Source organism: Lagopus leucura, unplaced genomic scaffold (genome assembly GCF_019238085.1).
Source record: "Lagopus leucura isolate 7727_CA_CO unplaced genomic scaffold, USGS_WTPT01 Super-Scaffold_100159, whole genome shotgun sequence".
NCBI lineage: Eukaryota > Metazoa > Chordata > Aves > Galliformes > Phasianidae > Lagopus > Lagopus leucura.
Genome location: NW_024962335.1, coordinates 23736034 through 23756651, shown reverse-complemented (window position 1 = coordinate 23756651; position 20618 = coordinate 23736034). Strand labels below are relative to the sequence as shown.

General features: G+C 50.5%; 1 protein-coding gene across 3 annotated transcripts in view; it reads right to left on the bottom strand.

The window, feature by feature from the left end:
- Positions 1-13901: 13901 nt before the first annotated feature.
- LOC122190293 (cat eye syndrome critical region protein 2) overlaps positions 13902-20618 on the bottom strand; it is a 91731-nt gene continuing 85014 nt past the window's right edge. For all 3 annotated transcript variants that reach the window (XM_042890167.1, XM_042890168.1, XM_042890172.1), the window contains 5 exons: positions 19952-20080; positions 18912-19722; positions 15078-16467; positions 14479-14584; positions 13902-14186 (listed from right to left, as the gene is read on the bottom strand). In XM_042890167.1, coding sequence (XP_042746101.1) covers positions 14181-14186; positions 14479-14584; positions 15078-16467; positions 18912-19722; positions 19952-20080 — 2442 coding nt within the window. In that variant the 3' untranslated portion in view covers positions 13902-14180. The remainder of the gene's footprint in view (positions 14187-14478; positions 14585-15077; positions 16468-18911; positions 19723-19951; positions 20081-20618) is intronic.

Below are 20618 nucleotides of genomic sequence, written 5' to 3'. Positions count from 1 at the left end.
GCCCTTAAGAAATGGCCTGAGCACTTTATGTATGTGGCATATGAAGTCTGAGCCTAGGGTTCTGTACCCCCCTCTCATGCTAACTGAAGCACTTATTCCTTTATTAACAGAATTGCAGGCACTCTGAGCTTAAGCCATGTCAGCTATGACAAGAACTTCACCAGCAATTCCCTCCAAGAGTGTTAGAAGCACTGGCTGCTTGTAATCATGAGACAAACACATAACAGAACTCTATTAGAAAAAGTGATGTCTGCATTACTTGCAGCATCGTTAGCCTGCATCTCATGCAATGAGGGCGGTTATCAAATTTTATCATCTTAGCAGAGAAAGGGGAATATCCATTCCTGGCTTATCTAGTATAGGTTGCAACCCTGTTGTCTTCATCAAAGCCTCTCAAGTGTTTGGATGCAGGTTTTTAGAAGTAAAAAGTGAAATAAGAAGCCACGTTTCAGGTGGGTTTTGCAGTTCCTGCTGAAGTGTCGCTGCAGCACTACTTTATTATTTGAACTGCACTGCTGATTTAAACAAATGAGGATGCACAGTTGTGTTTTGTTTTTTTTTTTTGTTTGTTTGTTTCTCTTAGTGATTTACCTGATGACCTGGGTCAAATCAAGGAGAATATTGATCTTTATCCATCTTCTTGTAAGCGTGCAAAGTATTCCAGTTGGGTGTGGTAAATAAGCCCTATGTCAGATCGTGTGCCAGCACGTTGAGAAACTAGACAAATAGGGAACAAAGGACATGTTAAATCAGAGTCAGGTAAAGGAATTTAGTGATGACAGAAGCAAGGACTGTGAATGAACGGACAGTGCAGAGCTGATTGTGTCCAGTGCTGGAAAAAGGGAAGCAGAGCTAATGATGCACTTACTCTGCATAGTTGGCAGTGGAAAATTTAAGAACAAGTTTGGCATTAAGTGATGGGTAAAAGACTTAGAATATTACAGAACTGTAGGGGTTGAAAGGGACCTCTGGAGATCATCTAGTCCAACTCCTTACTAAAGAAAATTCCCTGTGGTGTGTTACACAGTAAGCATTTAGGCAGATTTTGAACATATCCCTAGAAGGAGACTCTGCAGCCTCTTTGGACAGCCTGTCCCAGTGCTCTGTTACACTCAGAAGTTTTTCCTCATGTTTGTATGGAACTTTCTGTGTTTTATTTTGTGTCCATTGTCCTGCTGCTAGTAACTGCTACAAAGAGCCTGGCCCCATCCACTTAGTTGGGGATGCCCATTAAGTATTTGTGTGCATCAATAAGGTCCCTCCCCACCTAAGTCTTTTCCGAGCTGAATAGTCCCAGCTCTCTCAGCTTTGGCTTATAAGGAGATGGATCATCTCTGTGATTCTTCACTGGTGTCTCTCTAGAAGATCCCTCTCTTTGAAATGGGGAGCCCACAGCTGGACACAGTATTCCAGATGTGGCCTCACCAGAGCAGAGTACAGGGGAGGATCACCTCCCTCAAGCTGATGGCCACTCTCTTTTTAAATGCACCTCAGGATACCATTGGCCTTCTGGGCCACAAGGGCATGCTGCTGGCTCATGGCCAGCTTGTTGCCTGCCCACCAGGACGCCCAGGTCCTTCTCTGCAGAGAAGGTCCTATTCAGCAGCTCAGCCCCTATCGTCTACTGATTCATGTGGATGTTCCTCCTTAGGTGTAGAATCCTATGCTCACCCACATTGAACATCAAGTTCCTCTCTCATCAGGCTCTCCTCTCCAGCCTGTCCAGGTCTTGCTGAATGGCAGCACAGCCTTCTGGTGTGTCAGCCACTCCTTCCAGCTTTATACCATGAGCGGTCTTGCTGAGTGCACGTTCTGTCCCTTTCATCCAGGTCATTGATGAAGATGCTGAACAGCACTGGAGAGTAAGCCACAGAGTGCTGGGGAATAACTTACTGTACCTCTGAGTCAAAAGCCTTTTTTTGGTACTTAGTTTTCACACTGAGAGCTATTAACATTAATCAGAGAGAGTCAGAATGTGTGACTGATCCTTGGAGGAGTGCGCAAGCATCAAGGTGAGAGGAAGACTAGAAGACAGCCAGAAACTGAGAACTGAGGTTTTCATATCTTTATAAGTCAGCATCAGTTGTCAGAGCTGTAACGTCTGAAGGGAAGCTTTCAGCTGGCTGTCAGGGGAGTGCTGCCCATCAGAAAAGGGGCATTGAAAGAGAGGGAGGGCATGCTGCAGAGAGGAGAAATGAGCAGCACCTTTTGAGATGCTGTCTTGGAGAACAGCACAGATGTGTTTTCCACAGCAAGCCTTGTTACAAGCTCAAGCTGAGAATCTAGCTATAGGAGGCATTGTGATTGCGGGCTCCTGTCTTACTGGGGGACTTCAATCACCCTGACATCTGCTGGAAAAGTAGTAGGACAAGCTGTAGGTGATCCAAAGGCTCCTGGAATGTATTTAAGATAGCTCCCTGAGCCTGGTGATAGACAGCCTCACCTGGGGGGGGGGAATGCAGAGCTGGACCTATTGCTCACTATTGAACTGGGTGACATAAGGATTGGAGGCTGCTTGGGCTATAGTGACCATGTGATGGTGGAGTTCAGGTTCCAGAAGGATATGAGGCAAAGAGTAAAACTAGAAAGCTTACTATTTGGAAAGCCAAATTCCAGCTTTTCAGGGAGATAGTCAACAAAAACCTCCTGGGAAACTGCCCTCAAGGACAAGAGGGTGGAGCAGAGCTTTAAGGAAGCTTTTCTTAGGGCGTAAGAGCTCTGCATCCCCAGGTGTAGGAAGTCAGGAAAAGAAAGCAAGAGACCAGCACGGCTGAACCAAGACCCGATGGTTGAACTGGAGAGCAAGAAGAGAATGCACAGGCAATGGAAGCAGGGACAGGTGCTGTGGGAGGAGTGTAGGGATGCTGGTAGGCTGTGTAGGGATGGGGTCAGGAAGGCCAGGCCACCTGGAACTGGCAAAGGGTGCAGAGTGAAGTAAGAAGGGCTTCTATGTGTGTATATGTATGTGTGTATGTATATGTGTGTGTATATATATATATGTATATATATATATATATATATACACACACACACACATCATTCTGGACTTTCCTGTTCTGGTTGTATTTCCACCTAGTCAGCAATATAGACAAGCTGGTAAGAATGGAGAAGGAGAAGGCTGAGCTACTCAACAACGTTTCTGCCTCAGTCTTCACTGGCGACTGCTCTACACCCAGCCCTCAAGTGGGCAGTTTAGAAGGTGGGAACTGGGGGAGCAATGTCCTTCCTGCTGTAAGTGAAAATCAGTTTTGCAACTACCTGAGGGAGCTGAACATCCATACACTTAAGTGTCCTGAAGAGATGCATCCCTTAGTCTTGAAGAAATTGGCTGATGTAAGTCACCAAGCCACACTCAATGCTATTTCGAAAGCCATGGGGGCCAGGTGCTTGTGACTGGAAATTATCGCACCCATTTTTAAGAAGGGTAGAAAGGACAGCCCAAGAAACTGCTGATCTGTCAGCCTCACCTCTGTGCTGAGGAAGATCATGGAGCAGATCATTCTATAAGCTATACTAAGGCATATGGAAGAGAGAAAGGTGACTGGGACAACCAGTGTAACTTCACCAAGAGCAGGTCCTGCCTGACCAACTCGTGGTCTGTGATGGTGTAACTGCATCAATGGATAAAGGATGAGCTTTTGATGTCATGGGTCTGAACTTCAGCAAGGCCTTTGAGGTGATCTTGCCTCTCTACTCTGTGCTTTGCTCATCTGGAGTACTGTGTCCAGGTGTGGATTCCTCAGCGCACACACACAGATGTGGACCTGTTGGAGCACAGCCAGAAGAGGGTCACAGAAATGATCCTAGGAACACCTCCCCTCTGAGGACAGGTTGAGAGCTGGGGCTGTTTAGCCTGGAGAAGGTTCCAGGGAGACCTGAGAGCAGCCTTTCAGTGTCTAAAGGGAGGCTGTAAGAAGGAAGGGGACAGACTCTAGCAGGTCTGCTGTGACAGGGCAAGGGGAAATGGTTTTAAACTAAAAGGGGAGATTTAGGTTAGATAGGAGGAAGAAGTTTTCTACAGTAGGGGTAGTGAGGCACTGGAGCAGGTTGCCCAGAGAGGTGGTGGATGCCCCATCCATGGAGACACTCAAGGTCAGGCTGGATGGGGCTCTGAGCAACCTGATCTACCTGTGGGTGTCCCTATTCAATGCAGGGAGGTCATTGCAGGGCTTTTAAAGATCCCTTCCAACTCAAAATAATTCTAAAAGATTTATTGCATTCCAAACCAGATTTGGGGTGCGCAAACAACAACCCTATGTCTCAGCAGGACTGTTTCTCTCCCCACTCCCCTCCCCTTAGCAGACAGCTGCTGGTGAAGAGCAGCAGCTTCCCAGCATCTCTGCAGCTCCATGGTGTTCACCATGGCTGCGGGCATCAGACACTGAGGCAGTGCCTTGGCATGTTGCTGAACATGGTCTGGAGGAGCAAAATTTTCCTCCCAGCAAAGGTCACTCTTAACTGGATGGACACAGCAACCCTGCAATGGGGATCAGCCTCAGTTGGAACCTTGGAGAAACACCACTCCCAAAATGCATGCTCTCACTCACCAGGCTGTATGTGCTGCTCAGCATTCCCTGGCAAAAGGCACTGAAAAAATCTAGCATAAATCTCAAAGTGGTCCCAATGTTTCGCATCACAAATCTCCTGCCTTCAGCACTGATGATCAGCTCTGAGCCATGGTGTGCAGATACCTCTGTGAATGTTTCTTCTTGACTGAGTGCAACCCCTCATCTAACCTCCTTGCACTTCTGCTCTTCTCATCCCAGAGCAGCTGCAACACAGAGAAAAGTGCAACCCTACTGAAAACAACTCAAAGCATGGTTATTGCTGGGGCTCTGCTGGTGCTGTCTTGCAGCAGGATGTCCCACAGCCCCATGTGCATGAGGAGGGACGGCACAAAGCATTTGCTTTCATCCAGCCTGAACCATTTGTCTTGCAGCTCCATTAAGTGACCTCTTGCTAAGTCATCTGGAGCTGTAAAGTAAATTGGCGCAACCATCTGGCTTGGTCCTGTTCCTTATTTAATATATTGCTAACATATCTGCCTGCATCTGATCAGTTTTATTGCTCTTTGCTAATCGCTCCTTTTTCATCTCACGTTTCCCCTTCCCATTAAGGTCCAGCTACACACGGGCTGTGTGTGCTCGAGGGCAGAGCTGGCAGCAGGTTGGAGCCCCCAAGCCGTGCTTCCACCCCCAGTACCCAGGGTGGGGAAATGAGCAGTGGGAAAGGCAGTGGGGTCCCGGTACCGCTTAGGGCATGGAGCTGTGGCTGCGTGGGGTGGGAGTGCATAGAGATGCGTGGCTGCAGTACTGCAGCCCCAGGGCCCGGTGCTGGCAGCCAGGGCAAAGGGCGCTTCCCCCCACTGCTGCATGCCAGAGGGGAACAGAGCTTGGAAAGCAAACAAAGAGAGTGAGGGAAATATCTTGGATAGGAGATAGAGAGCATAAGTTACAAGTCTTCAGGGAGGCGCAGGCGTGTGTGCGTGGATGAGGATGCGGCGAGCTGCAACTTTGATCTCCCAGGACATCTGGCATGTGGGCATCCGCTGTACAGCTGCCTGCAGGGCAGGCTCAGGGACATGTGTGACTGCGGGAGGGGTGGAAACCCATAGCGGGAGCGGAGCCATTTCCCATGCTCTGTGCTCCCCCTCCTTCAAAGCAGGCAGGCGGCATTAACCCCACAGAATACAGTGGGGGCAAAGTAGCACCTGCCCCCACTCCCACTGCTCCCACGGCCCTGAGTAGCCGCTAGCATGCATGTGTGAGGCAGGCCAAGGTGCGTGCTGGGAGCTGAGGGCACAGTGCTCGGCCTGAAAGTCAGCATGCAGCTCCTTCCTAGTGCCTGTGCAGGCACTGGGGTGCAGGAAGCCTGTGGCTGGAGTTACACGTGGGCAGCGTGATGTCCTGAAAGTCTCCGTGCTAAACACAGAATGGATTGCTTCCCAGGGGAATCTGTGTTTGGAGACCAGGAAGCATGCTGGGACGAGTCTCCCTGGGGAAGTGGAGATCAGAGGGCAGGCAGCCAAGGGGTGCGGGGCTGCCCAGTGTGCACAGACCATGTCCTCAGGGAACATCACTCTGTATGCAGGGATGTCTTCAAAGGGGAGACCCCAGCAGTGCTGGGATGGATTTCCCCTTGGGAAGCCAAGTGTGGAGGCAGGCATCCCCGGGGTAGGGATATGGCTTGCTGCTTGCTTTCCTAATTAAACACAAAGCCTGGCCTGGAAACCTCCCGCAGCAGCCAGGACCGTAGCAGTAGCAAAGCTGTTTCGCCCAGGCCTTTCCCTGTGGGGCCATGCAGGATGTGGCCCTGCCCCAGCCCCCAGTCCCAGCATGGTGATGGATGGACTCTCCTCTGCCATGGCCAAAACAAAGGTCACGGCCTAAGGAAATTGCAAACAACCTGTGCCCACTGGCCCCGGAAGGAGCGATGCAGTCGTGACAGGGGGTGAACTTTTGTGATCCCACCATGCTGGCAGTCGCACAGGGAAAGGAATTTACAAAAAAAAGGAGCAGGCACCCAGCTGGGAACATGCAGCTTCCTTGGGGCTGGAAGTTTCACCCATGGGGAAACACCATTTCCATTTCTTCCTTCCTCTTTGGGCACCCCAAGGGCATGCTGCCTGTTAGCTCTAGTAAAGCTACCCCATACTGTCGATGCAAATCCCATGCCAGAGCTCTCTGCGGGAGCAGCCATTTGTTTCCATGTGCTGAGCTGATGCCCATGGCACTCAATCGATTTGAGACCTCCAGCCACCCCTGATCCACACCCGCACAGACCAGCTGCTGATTGCCATGATAGGGCTGGACAAAAGGGAGGCACACATCCTCGTTTGTGGGGAAAAGGAAGTTAGGAAGGAAGACAGGAGTTTAAAGCATCAGAAAAAGCTCTTTCTGAGGACCAGGTTTCCAGACCCACAGTGGGAAGGGGAGATATGAGACTGGTGCCAGCAGATATTAAGATGGAAGGTGAGGAAGGAGGGGTACGTGGGGGGCCTGCTGCTGCCCATGGGGCTACTGACAGCATCCTGCCAAGGCTGGGTCATGGCAGCTCCTGCAGCACAGATGGGCTTTGTCCTGGCTGCAGCTGCAGGGCTCTGAGTGATGCCCCCCCCCAGGACTGGTTCCAATTAGCATCAGCGCCCAAGGATGAGGAGCAGTGCCCCTCCAGCCCCTGACCCATGCTTCCTGGGACTGCAGAGGCTGCATTCCTCCCGGCCTAAATTGGACAGCTTGCTCTCATCAGTCTGGGTGTGAGAGGAGATGTGACAGAAAGCTAAGTCAGCCCTGAGGCTCCCAAGCCACCCGGGGAGCAGGGACACACTGGGAGTCACCATCAACTCTTGGCCAGTTCGTTTTCCTATCTTTGCTGGCAGCCTGACGCTGCTTAGAGCACAGAGAGGGACAGAAGAGCTACAGCAGCAGGAGGAGGTCTTCCTTTGGCCTGTAAGCACGGGGTCCTTTGTGTGCACCTCTTTGTGGGAGTGCAGATGGGCCCGGGGAAGCTGTCGGGCAGGAGATGTGAGCAGCAGCATCTGTTAGCAGCCTGCTGGGGACCAGAGGGAGCTCTCAGCAGTGCCAACCCAGGCGGGCATGCAGCGATTCCCTGTGTTGGAAAGAAATGGATTACAGGCAGTGTGGCCCTGTGCAGCCCTGGCCTTGCCTGTGTGCTCCCCACCCAGCCCACCCGCTGTCCCTGCAAAGGGAGACGAGAAAACACACCGCAGGCAGGGAGATTGCTATTTTAAGAACGTACTTTATACAAAATAACCAATTCATATGGAAATAAAATCTACAGACCTCCAAGGATCAAGCTTTTAAAAAAGTTCTTTAAAAAAATTACCCAACACACAGTATTAAACTAACTATTGAGGTAACTGTCGCTCTGGGGAACAAAGGTAATCAGCAGACCAAGACAAAATATACACAATATAAAAATAAATAGCATTCCCCTTTCCAGTATTGACCAGGAAAGTTCACACGACCTTGCAGCAGCAGGAGAGAGAGGAGGATCCCTGACACTGTGCTCTATGGGATGGGGAGAGAGGCGGGCACGAGGGCCAGCGCAGGCTGGCAGCTACGGCTCAAATTTGTCCTTGCACTGAGAAATTCGGGCTGCTGGCTTCAGCCCTCCCTTTGCTCAGCAGCTGGGCAGCTCGGCTGCTACCCGAGCCAAGGATGAGTGGGACCAGCCCTGAGCAGGAGAGCCCTGTCCAGAGCCCTGCGTGCTCAGATCCCCCCACCTGAGAATGTGAGCAGGGTTTCCACTCAGGCTGGGAGGTTGCTGCCCAGCACCGACTCGCCCTCCTGCTGCCCATGATAGTCGCCATGGGTTGACAGGGCCTGGTTTTGCCCCCACAGCTGCTGGGCCCCTCCCCACCCAGCACCAAAACACACAGCAACTCATGAACAGTCTCAGCCAGAAAGAACGGCCCCGTGTCCTCCTTGTGCTCCCAACAGACAGATTACATTCTTTACAAACTTACAATAATACAAAAGAAGAAAATCCAACCCAAATGACAAAGCAAACCAACCCCACCCAACATCACCCCACTTCAGAAAACGGATGCAGTAGCCTTGGCTCTCCCACTCCCAGTGCCAAGCCAGACAGCTCTGGATGCTCCCCTGACCCGGAGGCACAAAGTCAGGGCATGCCAACAACAGGCACCCCCTCCTGCCAGTCCTGAATCCAGGCTCGGCTCCAGTTGTTCTTTTCCTGACCTAAACCAACCCATCGGTCACTGGGAAAGCAGCCATGTGGCAGCAGGGCTGCAGGAAGCACCTCGCTTCCCAGCCACATCCTGGAGCCCTGCAGTGTGGTTTGGAGCCATCCCCTCCCTGCCATGACACAGGAAGGTTGGAGCTGCACTGCTGCACACTGTTATCACTCAGGGAAATTAGGCAGCAGTGCTCACTGAGGTTGCCAAGGAATAGAGCTAACAGTTTTCTGGGCTGTACACAGCATTTTTTTTTGTTAACCAAAGCTACCACAGAGGTAGACACAGCAGGTCCCACTCTGCAGTGGTGCCTGGCAGAGGGATGGCACCCAGTGCCACACAGTGAGCCCAGTGGGTAGGAGGGCACTGCTGGACGCCAAGGACACCTTGATGTCACAGGGAGGGCGATGCGCACTCCCCCTGCCTGCTTTCTGCCTGCGTGTGCAGAGGAGACAGCTGGTGAGCTGAACCTTCTGCCCCTCCACGGACAGCGAGCTGCTGTCTCTGCATCTGACAGCAATGGTGAAGCACAGACAGAAGGAGCTTGAGAACTAGGTAGCAAGGAGAAGGGAAGCACTGGTGCATGACACAAAGCAAAAGCCCACGCCCTGGTTCCTGCAGCTGCTTGGCTGCCTTGGGACAGGAGGATGCTGCTGCACAACTTCAACTTGCCCTGTGTGGATTGGAAGGCCCAAAGAGTCCCTGGCAGCCCCTGGCCCAACATTGCCCACGCTGAGGAAACTGCCCACGGTCAGTTCCACTTCTAATCAGGTGCCTATTTCCCAATTACTGCTCTTCTGCCAGCGAGCCACGTTTTCCCAAACAAACAAAAGCAATGGATAGAGAGACCTCATGGAGCTTGTGACAATCCCAATGATTCTTTAGCCCTAATTATTCTCTCATCTCCCTTTCCACTGCTGGATGCAGTCATGGCTCTCTCCTGCATGCACCCTCCTCTGACATTCACATTTTAGAAAGAGGAAGAGCTGTGCCATATCTCCACTGCTGCAGAACAAGGAGGAAAAGCCCAAGTGGACACTAGGCTACCAGCATTAAAACTACAAAGAGCCCACGGTCTCTCAGACACTGCATATAAGTGCAGAATGCACAGAAAGCTGACAGCCATCAGTGGAGCAGACAAATGCGGGTCGTTCTCTCATTATACTTTCATCTTAAATGGAGAAGTGTTGCTGTAAAGAAAGAGAAGCTGCCTCAGTCAGCAGAATGAGAGACAGCCCCCGTGATGAGCTTTCAGATAAGACATCAAGAAGCTGATAGCTCTCCAAGACCCCAAGAAACCACACGTACAAAAATACACACAGGAGATTTGCTTCAGAATTCTGCATGGGAAAGGCATTCAGCAGATGAGAAAGAACTAGAAGCCATTCCAAGAAAAGTGTCTTCGTGTACTTTAAAGTCACAGATCAAACCAGCCAGGCCTTGAAACTTCAAATTTGCTTTCCTCTTTTGTCCTTTTCATTGCAGCCTGGTACTGTGGCTTGCCACCGCACGCTTTGGTCACACCATGGCATTTTAAAGACTGCAAACTTCTGCTCTGGACACGGCTCAGATCCCTGTGAACCCTCAGCTACTGATCTTCCCAAAATACTTGGTTCAATTGCCAGGGCCCCATGGTGCTGAAGATGCCAAAAGTTCCCAGAGTCAAAGATGATACAACTGCATTTAGAATGGGACTGAGCATCACGTGCCACTTGTACCACAAGAGCATTAGGAGATTTTGGCATGCTCAGCATTGTGTTTGTTCTATTATGCAATCTTGTTCGACATCTACAAGGGCTGCCATGAAAGTAATGCCTCCTATTTTATTCTGCTGGCCCACGATGCCAGAGTTGAATGTTGGTGATGTGGCAGTTGAACCCTCTCACCAATATTCTGTTACACTTTGTTGCCATGTGACAGATGGCAGCAGAAAGGCAGTCTGACAGAATGGCATCTGACATGGAAGTGTGTTTAAAGCAGAAGTACAGAACTGAATTCTTCCATGTGGGAAAAGAGAGGAACTAAACAGGAGGCATTACTTTGAGAGTGACCTACATCTATAATTACAAAACACGTGTTTCATATGAAAAAAATAATACCTACAGGAAACTTTGCAAAGTCACTTGCCCAATATGCCTTCTGAAAAAGGTTCACTCGGCAATATACTGTACTACAGCACTGCAGAGGATGAGAAAGAGGAGGTTCTCCTCAGATTCCAGAATTTTCCTGTACTCTGCTGAAAAGTCTTTCGAGTGACGTGAATACAATAATCAAAGGCTATTTTAAAAAATGCAGCTACTTTTCTTCAGCACTGTACACCAACTCAAGGAAAACAACCTCAGCTTGTACCTAAAGAGCTGCTGGTTTACTCTATTCTAAATCCCTCGTTAAATCTGTCCCTTTAACAGTATCTACAAACCAGCCCACACAGCATAGGTGGGAGACCAGAAACAATGAAAATTTCATTCTCTGCTTCTCTCTGTGCACTTTTGCTGTTGTCCCACCCCACTAACTGCTCCCGGTCTGTGGGAGGTGCAAATTTTCAGTTATTTGTTCAGATTGTACCCAGCGAGATAAAACTCTGATTTTGGGGGGAGAAAGGGGTGGTGTGCTTAGATATCATCACAAAACAACAACAACAAAACAGAATCCAACCCAAACACAACCCACAAACAGTACTGAGCAAAGTATTTCAAAGTCTGGAAACTCACAACTAAGGTTCCACAAGCAACACTTGGCCCTGTCCCTAAGATATCCCTGTAGTCCAGCCATTGTTCCCTCTGTGCTACATCAGCTCTTTTCTAATACAAACCACGTGTCCCTCCAGTAGCAACTAACTTCTGTTAGTCACTTTCATCAGAATTACCAACTACCAATCAAAAGCCATTTACTCAGAAACCCTCTCAACCCTGCCAGGTAAGGGACAGCACGCCTCATACTCTATATAGGATCCTAGGGCTATCTATCACTGCCTGACTCTCCATTACCTTCTCTGCAGGCAGACCACAAGCAATTCTTGCCTTATTCCTCCTGTTTTGACCTAGGGTTGGCACCCATCCAGATGCTGTGACCCCCGTGTTCTCAGTGCCAGTTCCAGCTGAAGATCAAGAGTGCTTTGGCTTTTTTTAATACCATCTAAAACCTCCTATACCATAAAGTTCTCCATAAGCTCAAAGGCACTTCAAGTATCTGGGTAACCATCCTTGATGCAGAAGACACAGGCTGAAGTACGACAAGGGTTGTTTGCAGAAGACGCATTCATGTTCCCAGCATTTCAAACACTTTGCTCTAAGTTAGACTTTACAGAGCCTCCATTTTTAATGAAAATTAACTACGAAAACTAAAGACAGCCTTAAAAAGAGAAGCAATTGCTTCTTCATTTGTCCTAAGCTCGCTGAACTGAACAGTGGTTACACTTACACTCATTCTCATACCAAAGTCTTCCTCTGGGGAGGAGCCAGAACAGAGAGAGCAGCTGCAGGCCACAGGCTGGCTGAAGCACTCAGTAAGGAGCAGTCTCATAAACACACCTGTGGGACTAGCAGGAAGAAGTTCTAACTCCTGTTAGGCTCGGTGTGGCCACGCATGCTGATGCAGCGCAGCTACTATGGGTGACGGCACCATCTGAAATGGCAACACAGGCAGAAAAATTCTGCAGAAACCTGAAGCCAGGAACCCTTCCCCGGCTGGTACTGCAGACTCCGGGGCATGCTGTTCTGTCCTCACACGCTCACCTCTGCTACCACAATTTGGCAGGCACAATGGCACATCCTAATTACACTACTCTCCCTTCAATGCCAACTGCAGCCCATACTGAGGCTGTGATCCAGATCTTTCTGCCCAGACTTGCAGTGTAGCAACTCTACCTGGCTTTACTCCAGCTCTGCCAAAAACATTCACCTATGTTAGTTTTAACATAGTTTATGTGGATACATACCTGCTGATGAGATTTCTAAGCAACTCGTCAAACCTACACTTGAACTTCAGCATCTGGCCAAAGACTTGGAGCACAGGGGTTCCTCTGTGCAGTGCCACTGCTGGTGGAGAGTCCCTACAGATTGTGTATTGACTTGGAGGGAAGTTGCCACCAGCCTGTGGTACATGCTACTACAGCACCAAAGATGGAGAAGAACAGACTCCATTCAAGCACACAGCTCTCTTGTCTCTTACTGCCTGAGCCATTCCATCAACTCCAGATTTCAAATCAGTGCTTGCTGAATCACCTGCTACTTGCTGTAAGCAAACCCAACTCCTCAGGCCAACAAACAGCTTACACTGTAGCAAACTGCTCCATCAAACCAACCTCATGCTCTTCCACAGGCAACTGAGATGTCAGGGATCTCAGCTTACTTTCTGCTTTACTGCTGCCCGTAGGTAAATATAACAAAGGACAGAGAAACTAAGGAGGGATGCAGTTCCCCTCCTTGTCAGCAGGGAATACAGCCCTGTACAACACTTGTTCCATGGGGTAGGTGCTGCTCCACAGTCAGCAGGCACTGGTTTCACCAAAATAAGTCCAAGGTGACCAACTGGGCCCTTGTTTCCATGAGTACAAACTACTCCTATGAGAAAGGCAGGGAGAAGGGTACTACGCTAGCAGAAGGGACAATTCTGTGAGCGTCCTGTGCTGGTTTCAATTCCTGGTCCTGGTTTCCTTGTTCCCCCGTGATGACAGGAGCTGGAAGTGCACTCAGGCCCTGGATCTGGAGGGGCAGAGGCAGGGGTGAGAGTGAAGGAGGAAGAGGAGAAGAGAAAGAGGCGGACACGTTATGCTCCTGAGCATTTCCTGATATTCAGCTTAACAACTATCGGGTGGCGTCACAGCTGCAAAGGACAGCAAGTCATTCATCGCATGTTCCCTGACCTCTCCCCGCTCCCCCAGACCCTCACCCTATCCTGAAAGACTTCAGTGTGATATGATTGTAAACAGATTCCTCCAGTGCTAAGCCCACTACAAGCTGGGCCCACCCCCTCCCCCATTATGTACAATACATTCACCAACAACAGAAATTTATTTAAAAAGGCAACAGGTTAAATTCTGTAAACTGGATCCAGCTCCAAAACACACACGTTAATACTACAAGTAAAATTCCATCATCGTCCTCTTCCACCCTGAAAAATATACCTGAGTTTAGCAGTCAATGAAAGTTCCAGCCCCCACCCCCACCCTCCCCACCCCAAAATCCCTCAAACCCTGAACGAGACGCAGTCTCCAGTCTCAGAAAGCCACTAGTTTGGCCATGCTTGCCCTGTGCTGGCAAGCCGGCTGCTCGGCCGGTTGGCTGGGGCCCAGCACAGCTCCGGAATTCCAGCACAAACGCCGTCAGGATGCTGCGATCCATGGACCCGGGAAGCTACATGCTGCTTGGATGAGGGGAGGGTGGGAGGAAGGCCTGCCCCTCCTCCCCTTTGTCCAAATTACGTGTGGCTTTCATCTTCGTGAGGTCCTTCCTTCCTCAGACTAGCTCTGGAAGAAGAAAAAGAGGAGTTGGAGACCTTCAACTAGCAGCTGTAGAAAGGAGCAACCTCACAATTTCATGCTATTACTCCAAAGCTGGCACTACCTGTGCTAACAGATAGTCAACTAGACAGCACAGTCAACTATGACAAAACAGACATCTCCAGCTCCTCTGCCTATCAGTAAGCTCACTTCCCAGCTTCCTCCAACGCTTCCCACTGCTAGCAAATACTTCACTCCTTTAACTGGCAGAGCAAGAAAAGGCTCTCATCTGAGCTCTGCTCTCCTTGGTGGCCCTTACTTGATCCAGAGGCAACGCTGATGATTTTTGTGGCGTCAGATCTTCTCGAGACATGGTTGCTGTAGGCATCTTCGGGAAAGGAACTTGAGCCTGATGCATTTGCATTCTGTAGTCAGGTTTAATGGAGAGAGTTTTAGCACATGAACATCAAGGATAAACCCCATCTACCTGGATGCAAACATGCACCACTCACACAGAAACACTGAAACAGACTTCAAAACAAGGCTAACTTCCACTTCAGTTAGCTACTCCCTCCACTATGAATAGATGCAACAAAATTCTTGCAAAGAAAATGGTCAGAGACCTTTTGATTAAGAGATGCACAACACCAGACAACACATTAACAAAATACCATCAGATAAAACAAAGCCCTGGTGTGGGAATGGAACGGACAAGCTAACAGGTCTCCATGATAGCTAATATTACTTGTTTTAAAAAGCTGCAGCTAGACTCTGCAGCTCACAGAAAGGTTTAACCATCTGTTAGCCCTCCATAGTACCTGAGACTTCAGTCTGGGCCTTTCAAGGATACCGAACACATGCTGCTACCCAGGCATCGCTCCCTCCCATCTCACCTTCTCACAGAAAACATGCTCTTACCCCGATGGTCTATACAAGTCCTGGGGTGGCCCCCCCATGCCACCTCCACTGCCTCTCTGCTCCATCAGCAAGGCCTGAAAGTGACCTATGTTCTCCTCCCGGCAGCGGTACAGGGGTCCCTCCTGAGAGAGGCCATTAGCTTGGCCAGGGGCTGGATGATGAGACAGGTGGGCATTCATGGGTGATCCGTATGTCCTGGGCTGGAAATGACCGGCAGGATGCCGGGATGTGTAGGGAGAGCCAGTCTGCAGCATCATCCCATGGGGAGGGAAAGCTGATGGCCCAAATCCCATTCCCGAACCCAGGTGAGGTGGGGGAGCTCCATAGAGAAACTCTCCTGCTGCCACCGAGCTTTGCCTCTTCGTGGCTGCGTTGTGGTTGTCCAAATCTAGGAACTCTTTGGGACTCTCCGGCCGCTCCTGGGATTCCTCAGACTTCTCATCTTCAGGCCCCAGATCCTGCCCATCGCTTGGAGAAACCTCTTTGGCACTCGCTACGTCCATGCGGTTGGGAGAAGCCAGGGAAGCACTCAGTGCCTCACAGCCCTGCAAGCTGCTCACATTCCCCCGGTCAGAGAAAGGGGGTCTGGCCAGGGGCGGGTGGCCGCTGGGGCTGGCCTGGGGGTGAAGAGGCCTCTGCCAGTCCGAGTAGCCCTGCGGACAGGCGTAGTAGGGTGGCCGCTGGTAGTGGTGGTAAGAAGGTTGAGGCTGGGGCTGGTAGGGGTAGGGCATGCCCTGGTGGGGCCGATAGCGAGGGAAGACCCCGGGATGGGCACTGCTTGGCTGGAAGCCCCGTGCAGGAAAATGCTGCGGGTGGGACACTGGGGGAGGCTTCCCACCCATCACTGGGCTGAACCCTTGCAGCCCCGGGTTGATGTGATAACGAGCAGCTGAATTCGGGTATTCCAGACCCGGCATGTAGAGAGGGTGGAACTGGTTGGGGGCAGCTCCCACGGTGCCAGCATCCATGGTGGGAAGGCTGGTGCCCTGCCCCATGCAAGGCACGGCAGCTTCGGGCAGAGCCTTCCCCCCACCGCAGAGGGGCTTCTCCATCAGGCTGGCAGCCAACCCCTTGCTCTCTGCCGGCCCTTCGCCCGCTGCCCCGTTTTCAGACACGGGTCCTCCTCGCTCAGGGGTGGATGCCAGGTCCCTCATGCACCCCTGGGCAGCTGGGCCGGCGTAGCTGCTCTCGGCTGGCCACGTGCCCTTGCTCTGGTTGGCCTTCAGATCACTCTTCAGGGTGGAGCCATCTCCCTCCCCATCTGGGGGCAGGTTGCGCCGGGCACACTCCATAGGCAAGGGGGGCTTGGGATGAGGTAGGAGTTTGGCGTAGGCCCTGTCGGGAATGCCGATGCACTGAGCCTTCTCCTCCACGCCGGCCAGTGGCTCCACTGGAAAGAGACGGTGTAAATGTCAGGTGCTGGTCTTGTTTTGGAAGGCAGCCCTCCTGAACCCACACCCATGCCCATGCCCACCCAAAGTGGATTTGCCAAAAAATAATTCCTCTCAGCTGAGTCAGATATGCCAAAACAACCTCCCAGGGCCCACTTTTGGCAGAGAGAACAGCAGCCTCATTCATGATGGGTTTCTCTTCTCTATGGCTGCTGACACAAAACCACAGCAAAAACCTGAGGGGTGTCTCTGACACATCCTCAACATTTGGTTGGAGAAAGTACCCCAAGGTGCTGAACTGTGCAAAAGGAAGGGAAGTGACTTTCTAAAGCTACAAAGATGGTTCCATCAGAGATTTCAAAGTACTTCAAAGCCTAAAATACCTCATCCCCTACTCAACTCTATTCACACCATGGCCAGAGCACAGCACGAGGATAAATGTGAACTCTGTGGGGCTGCAGCTTTCCTCCCACAGCCAATGGAAGCCAATGGAAGGCTCTTCTTTCACAGATCCTTAGAAATCCCAAAGGGCATTTTTGCAAAGCTGGGCAACCTTTTAAGAGCTTGTTCTTTCAAAAGAGCTCTTTTTCATACTACTCATGAGGTTGCACGCCTCTCAGGGAAAGATGGCATATGTGAACTGAGTCCTTATGATTTCCATTAAGATAAAACCCCACTGAAGACAGCAAATCACCATCAGAGTAACATGGCACACATGGCCTTGGTCTGACAGATGGGCATGCAGAGGCTGCCTCATAGAAAGGCTGCACTAGAAAATACTGCATGTTCCCCACGAGAGTGAGCTAAAAGCTGGGGCTTTTTTGATTTCAGGTTGTATTGCCCTTTCTGGGCCACAAACCCTGCTTGCCTGCAGTTGGGCAAGAGCACTGCCACATACCAAGGCACTGGGAAGCCAATCACAGCCACGTTTTAACCAACTATGATTTGGAGATCACAAGAAGGCTGAGGTTGTAATGGACCTTAAAGATCATAGATCATCCAACCCCCTGCCATGGGCTGGCTGCTCCCCACCAGTGCAGGCTGCCCAAGACCCCATCTAACCTGGCCTTGAACAGCTCCAAGGATGGGGCATCCACAGCTTCTCTGGGCAGCTGTGCCAGGGCCTCACCACCCCGACTAAAGAATTATTTCCCAATATTTAACCTAAGTATCCTATCTTTTAATTTAAAGCCATTCCCCCTTGTCCTATTCACTGTCAGACTGCATAAAAAACTCGAAGATGCGGCCACTCTGCTCTGAAATCACCCAGTGTTCTCTCCCAGTCTCTGTTCTATATCCAGCACAGCTAAATGATAATGAGTTTTAAGCAATGCCACACAAGGAAAGAGTTTCCTCTTACTTTAAGGCACACAAGGCATTGATAAAAATACAAGGTTTTTGATCTCTAGTTTACCAGCTAGAATTAATGAAATGTTTGTTTTTGATCTCTAGGGTTTTTTGATCTCTACTTTAGGTTTAAGGTTTTTTTGATCTCTAGATTACCAGCTAGAGTGAATGAAATTCCACTAGAAAGAAACTTGTGGTGGCACATATGACACTTTGCCATCCCATCTCAACTGACATGGCTGCTCAGCGCCTTGCTGGCACTCCTCCTCTGTGAAGATATTGAGACATTAAGCTCATGAGGCAGATGTGCATTTCAGAGAAGTCACACTGACACTCAAAGAAGTGTATTTAAACCATTTACGCACACTACATTTACTCTCCTTACCTAACTCTTTGCAGACTCTATTTTTATATTAAATCCAAGTGAGCTGCAATCAGCATCACAGACTGTGCTTTGCATTTGCACCCAAAGGCAAACTGATAACTTGCAGGTATAACTGGCAAGGAGGAGATCTCTGGCAGGCTACAGTAAGACGAAAAATCTTAGGAAAACTTAAGTGATGGCTGGAGCAGGAAATGTATAAAATATATAAAAGAAAAAGTATGTATACAAATGATGTGCCCCACAGCTGTTTGATCAGTAATTTAATTCTTTTCTAGAACAAAACTCGCTTTTGCTGCTGAGCCTCTGCCAGTGTTTAAAATGGACTCTGGTGAGTCTGAAAAAAAAAAAAAAATATTTCCCTCCTCTTTAGTGGTGCAAATCTGAATAAAACCACATCTACAGATACAGGCTTCGTGCATCAGCAACACAATTAAGGTTGGTACACCAAGACTTTAGAGCAGTAGAGCTACTCTTTGTGAATGACCATCCACTGGAAACAGCTCCTTGCTCCCCACAGGCACAAAAAACATAGAATCATTTGAATTGGAAGGGACCTCTAAAGGTCATCTAGTCCCACTTCTCTGCAATGAACAGAGACATCTACAGCTAGAAGGACCCATGAGGCTGCATCCTCTACATCCAGAGTCCCTGGCAGTAGCAAAGACAGACGAAAAGCTTCTGCGTGGCCTCTGGTCAGCCATGGGGAGTTACCTTGGTTGCTCTCCGGCTCCATGGTCTGATCCTGTGAGCTCCCATTCCCAACGACAGGCTTTGGGGGTGGCACGCCAGTGGAGGCAGCGTGAGCCAGCTGGGGAAAGGGCCCGGGAAGGTGCGGCGGGGGCGGCTGGCGAGGGTGGTAAGGCACGCCTGGCGGGCACACACGGGATGACAGCTGCTGCATGGCGATCATCTCTGGGCTGTCCATCATGGAGTCCCCACCCTGGCACCCTCTTTGAACCTGAGGCGGTCCCCCAAAAAGAGCGGCTGGTGGCTGCGGCATTCTCTGGCTGGCGGTTTTCCCAGGTGGTCTGATATACCCTGAGGGAGGCACCCCGTGAGGTAGAAAGTTTGATTGCTCAGTCCACTGGCTGGGAGGCAGAGGTGCCCGTATGGCCCGGGGCTCCATCATATGGCCGATGGCGCGGGGCTGGAGCGAGGGCGCCGGCCCCAGGGGTGCCTTCTCCTCTGGCCCCACTGCACTCTGGCCGCTGGCTCCATGGCTGCCATTCCACAAGGCAGGGTGCCCACGGTTCAGGTACTTGTAGGGTCGGTACATGTGTCCTGGTGGCATCTCGGAACCCTCTGGCGGCCTCACTGGAGGCCCGTTGTGCCTGGGAGGAAGGAATCCCTGCTGGAACTGCGCTGCTGAGTAGACGGCGTCAGGAGGGGGTCCACTCATGCACCCTAGCTGCAAGGCGCTGGGACGGGGTCCAAGACCAGCAATGTGGGTCGGCCCTGCACACACCTGCTTCTCGGGAGTGGCCAGCCTGTGCCCTCGGTGCTCGCTCAGTCCCACGGCAGGCTGGGGAAGGAAAGAGAGTGGCTGAGTATCAGTTGGAGGAAGGTGGGTAAGCACCATCACCGGTGTGTTCTGAAGAGAGGCACCAAGGGGAGCAGAGGGGATCTGCAAAGCGCCTTTGCTTTATTACTACCAAAACAGACAGCAGCGTTTGTAGAAACTATGGTGGTTTTTCTTTGTTGTTGTTGGGCTTTTTTGTTTGTTTTTCCTCCATTCGTTTGTTTGTTTTTACCTGCATGGCAAAGTGCTGGTGCTGTTGAACCGGGTCTCCAGGATGGGGCTCTGGCACTCGCGGTGAGCCATAGAGTTTCGTTGGATCTGATCCACGCAGGGGTCCAAACGTTCCTGGTACGGCTGGTCTCTGGGGGACGAGGAGGCGTGCGGGAGGGAGAAATAAAACCATTTATGAAATGTAAAAAGGCAGCAGAACAGCTTCAAGCATGGACAAGTCAAGATCTAAAGAACCACACAGAAAAGCAGATGGACTTTTTGTAGATACCATGAAAAACCCATAGGCTCTCTCATGAGATGACACAGTTCCCCACTCTCTCTCTCTCTCTCGTGTCCCTAGGCTCAAGCTGTGGTACACTCACACACCTCCCAGCTATTTTAGGAGCAAACAAGAAGACTGGAGGGGACAGGGTTCCTCTCCTTGGAGCAAACCACAGGAGCACATAAGTAGAATGGCAGGGAATGTGCTGGATTTCTTTCACAAGAATAGCTGGCTCCAACTCTCCTACTGGCTTTCACTGTCTGCATCACAAGAACGGCCCTAAAACATTATTTAATTTCTAGCTAAAAAGAGAGGGGTATCTTGGTATCAGAGGAGCAGCTGTCACACTGCACCACAAGACATCACTGTTTAAAAAAGGAAAAGACAGTGAAGGATGGGGTAAGGA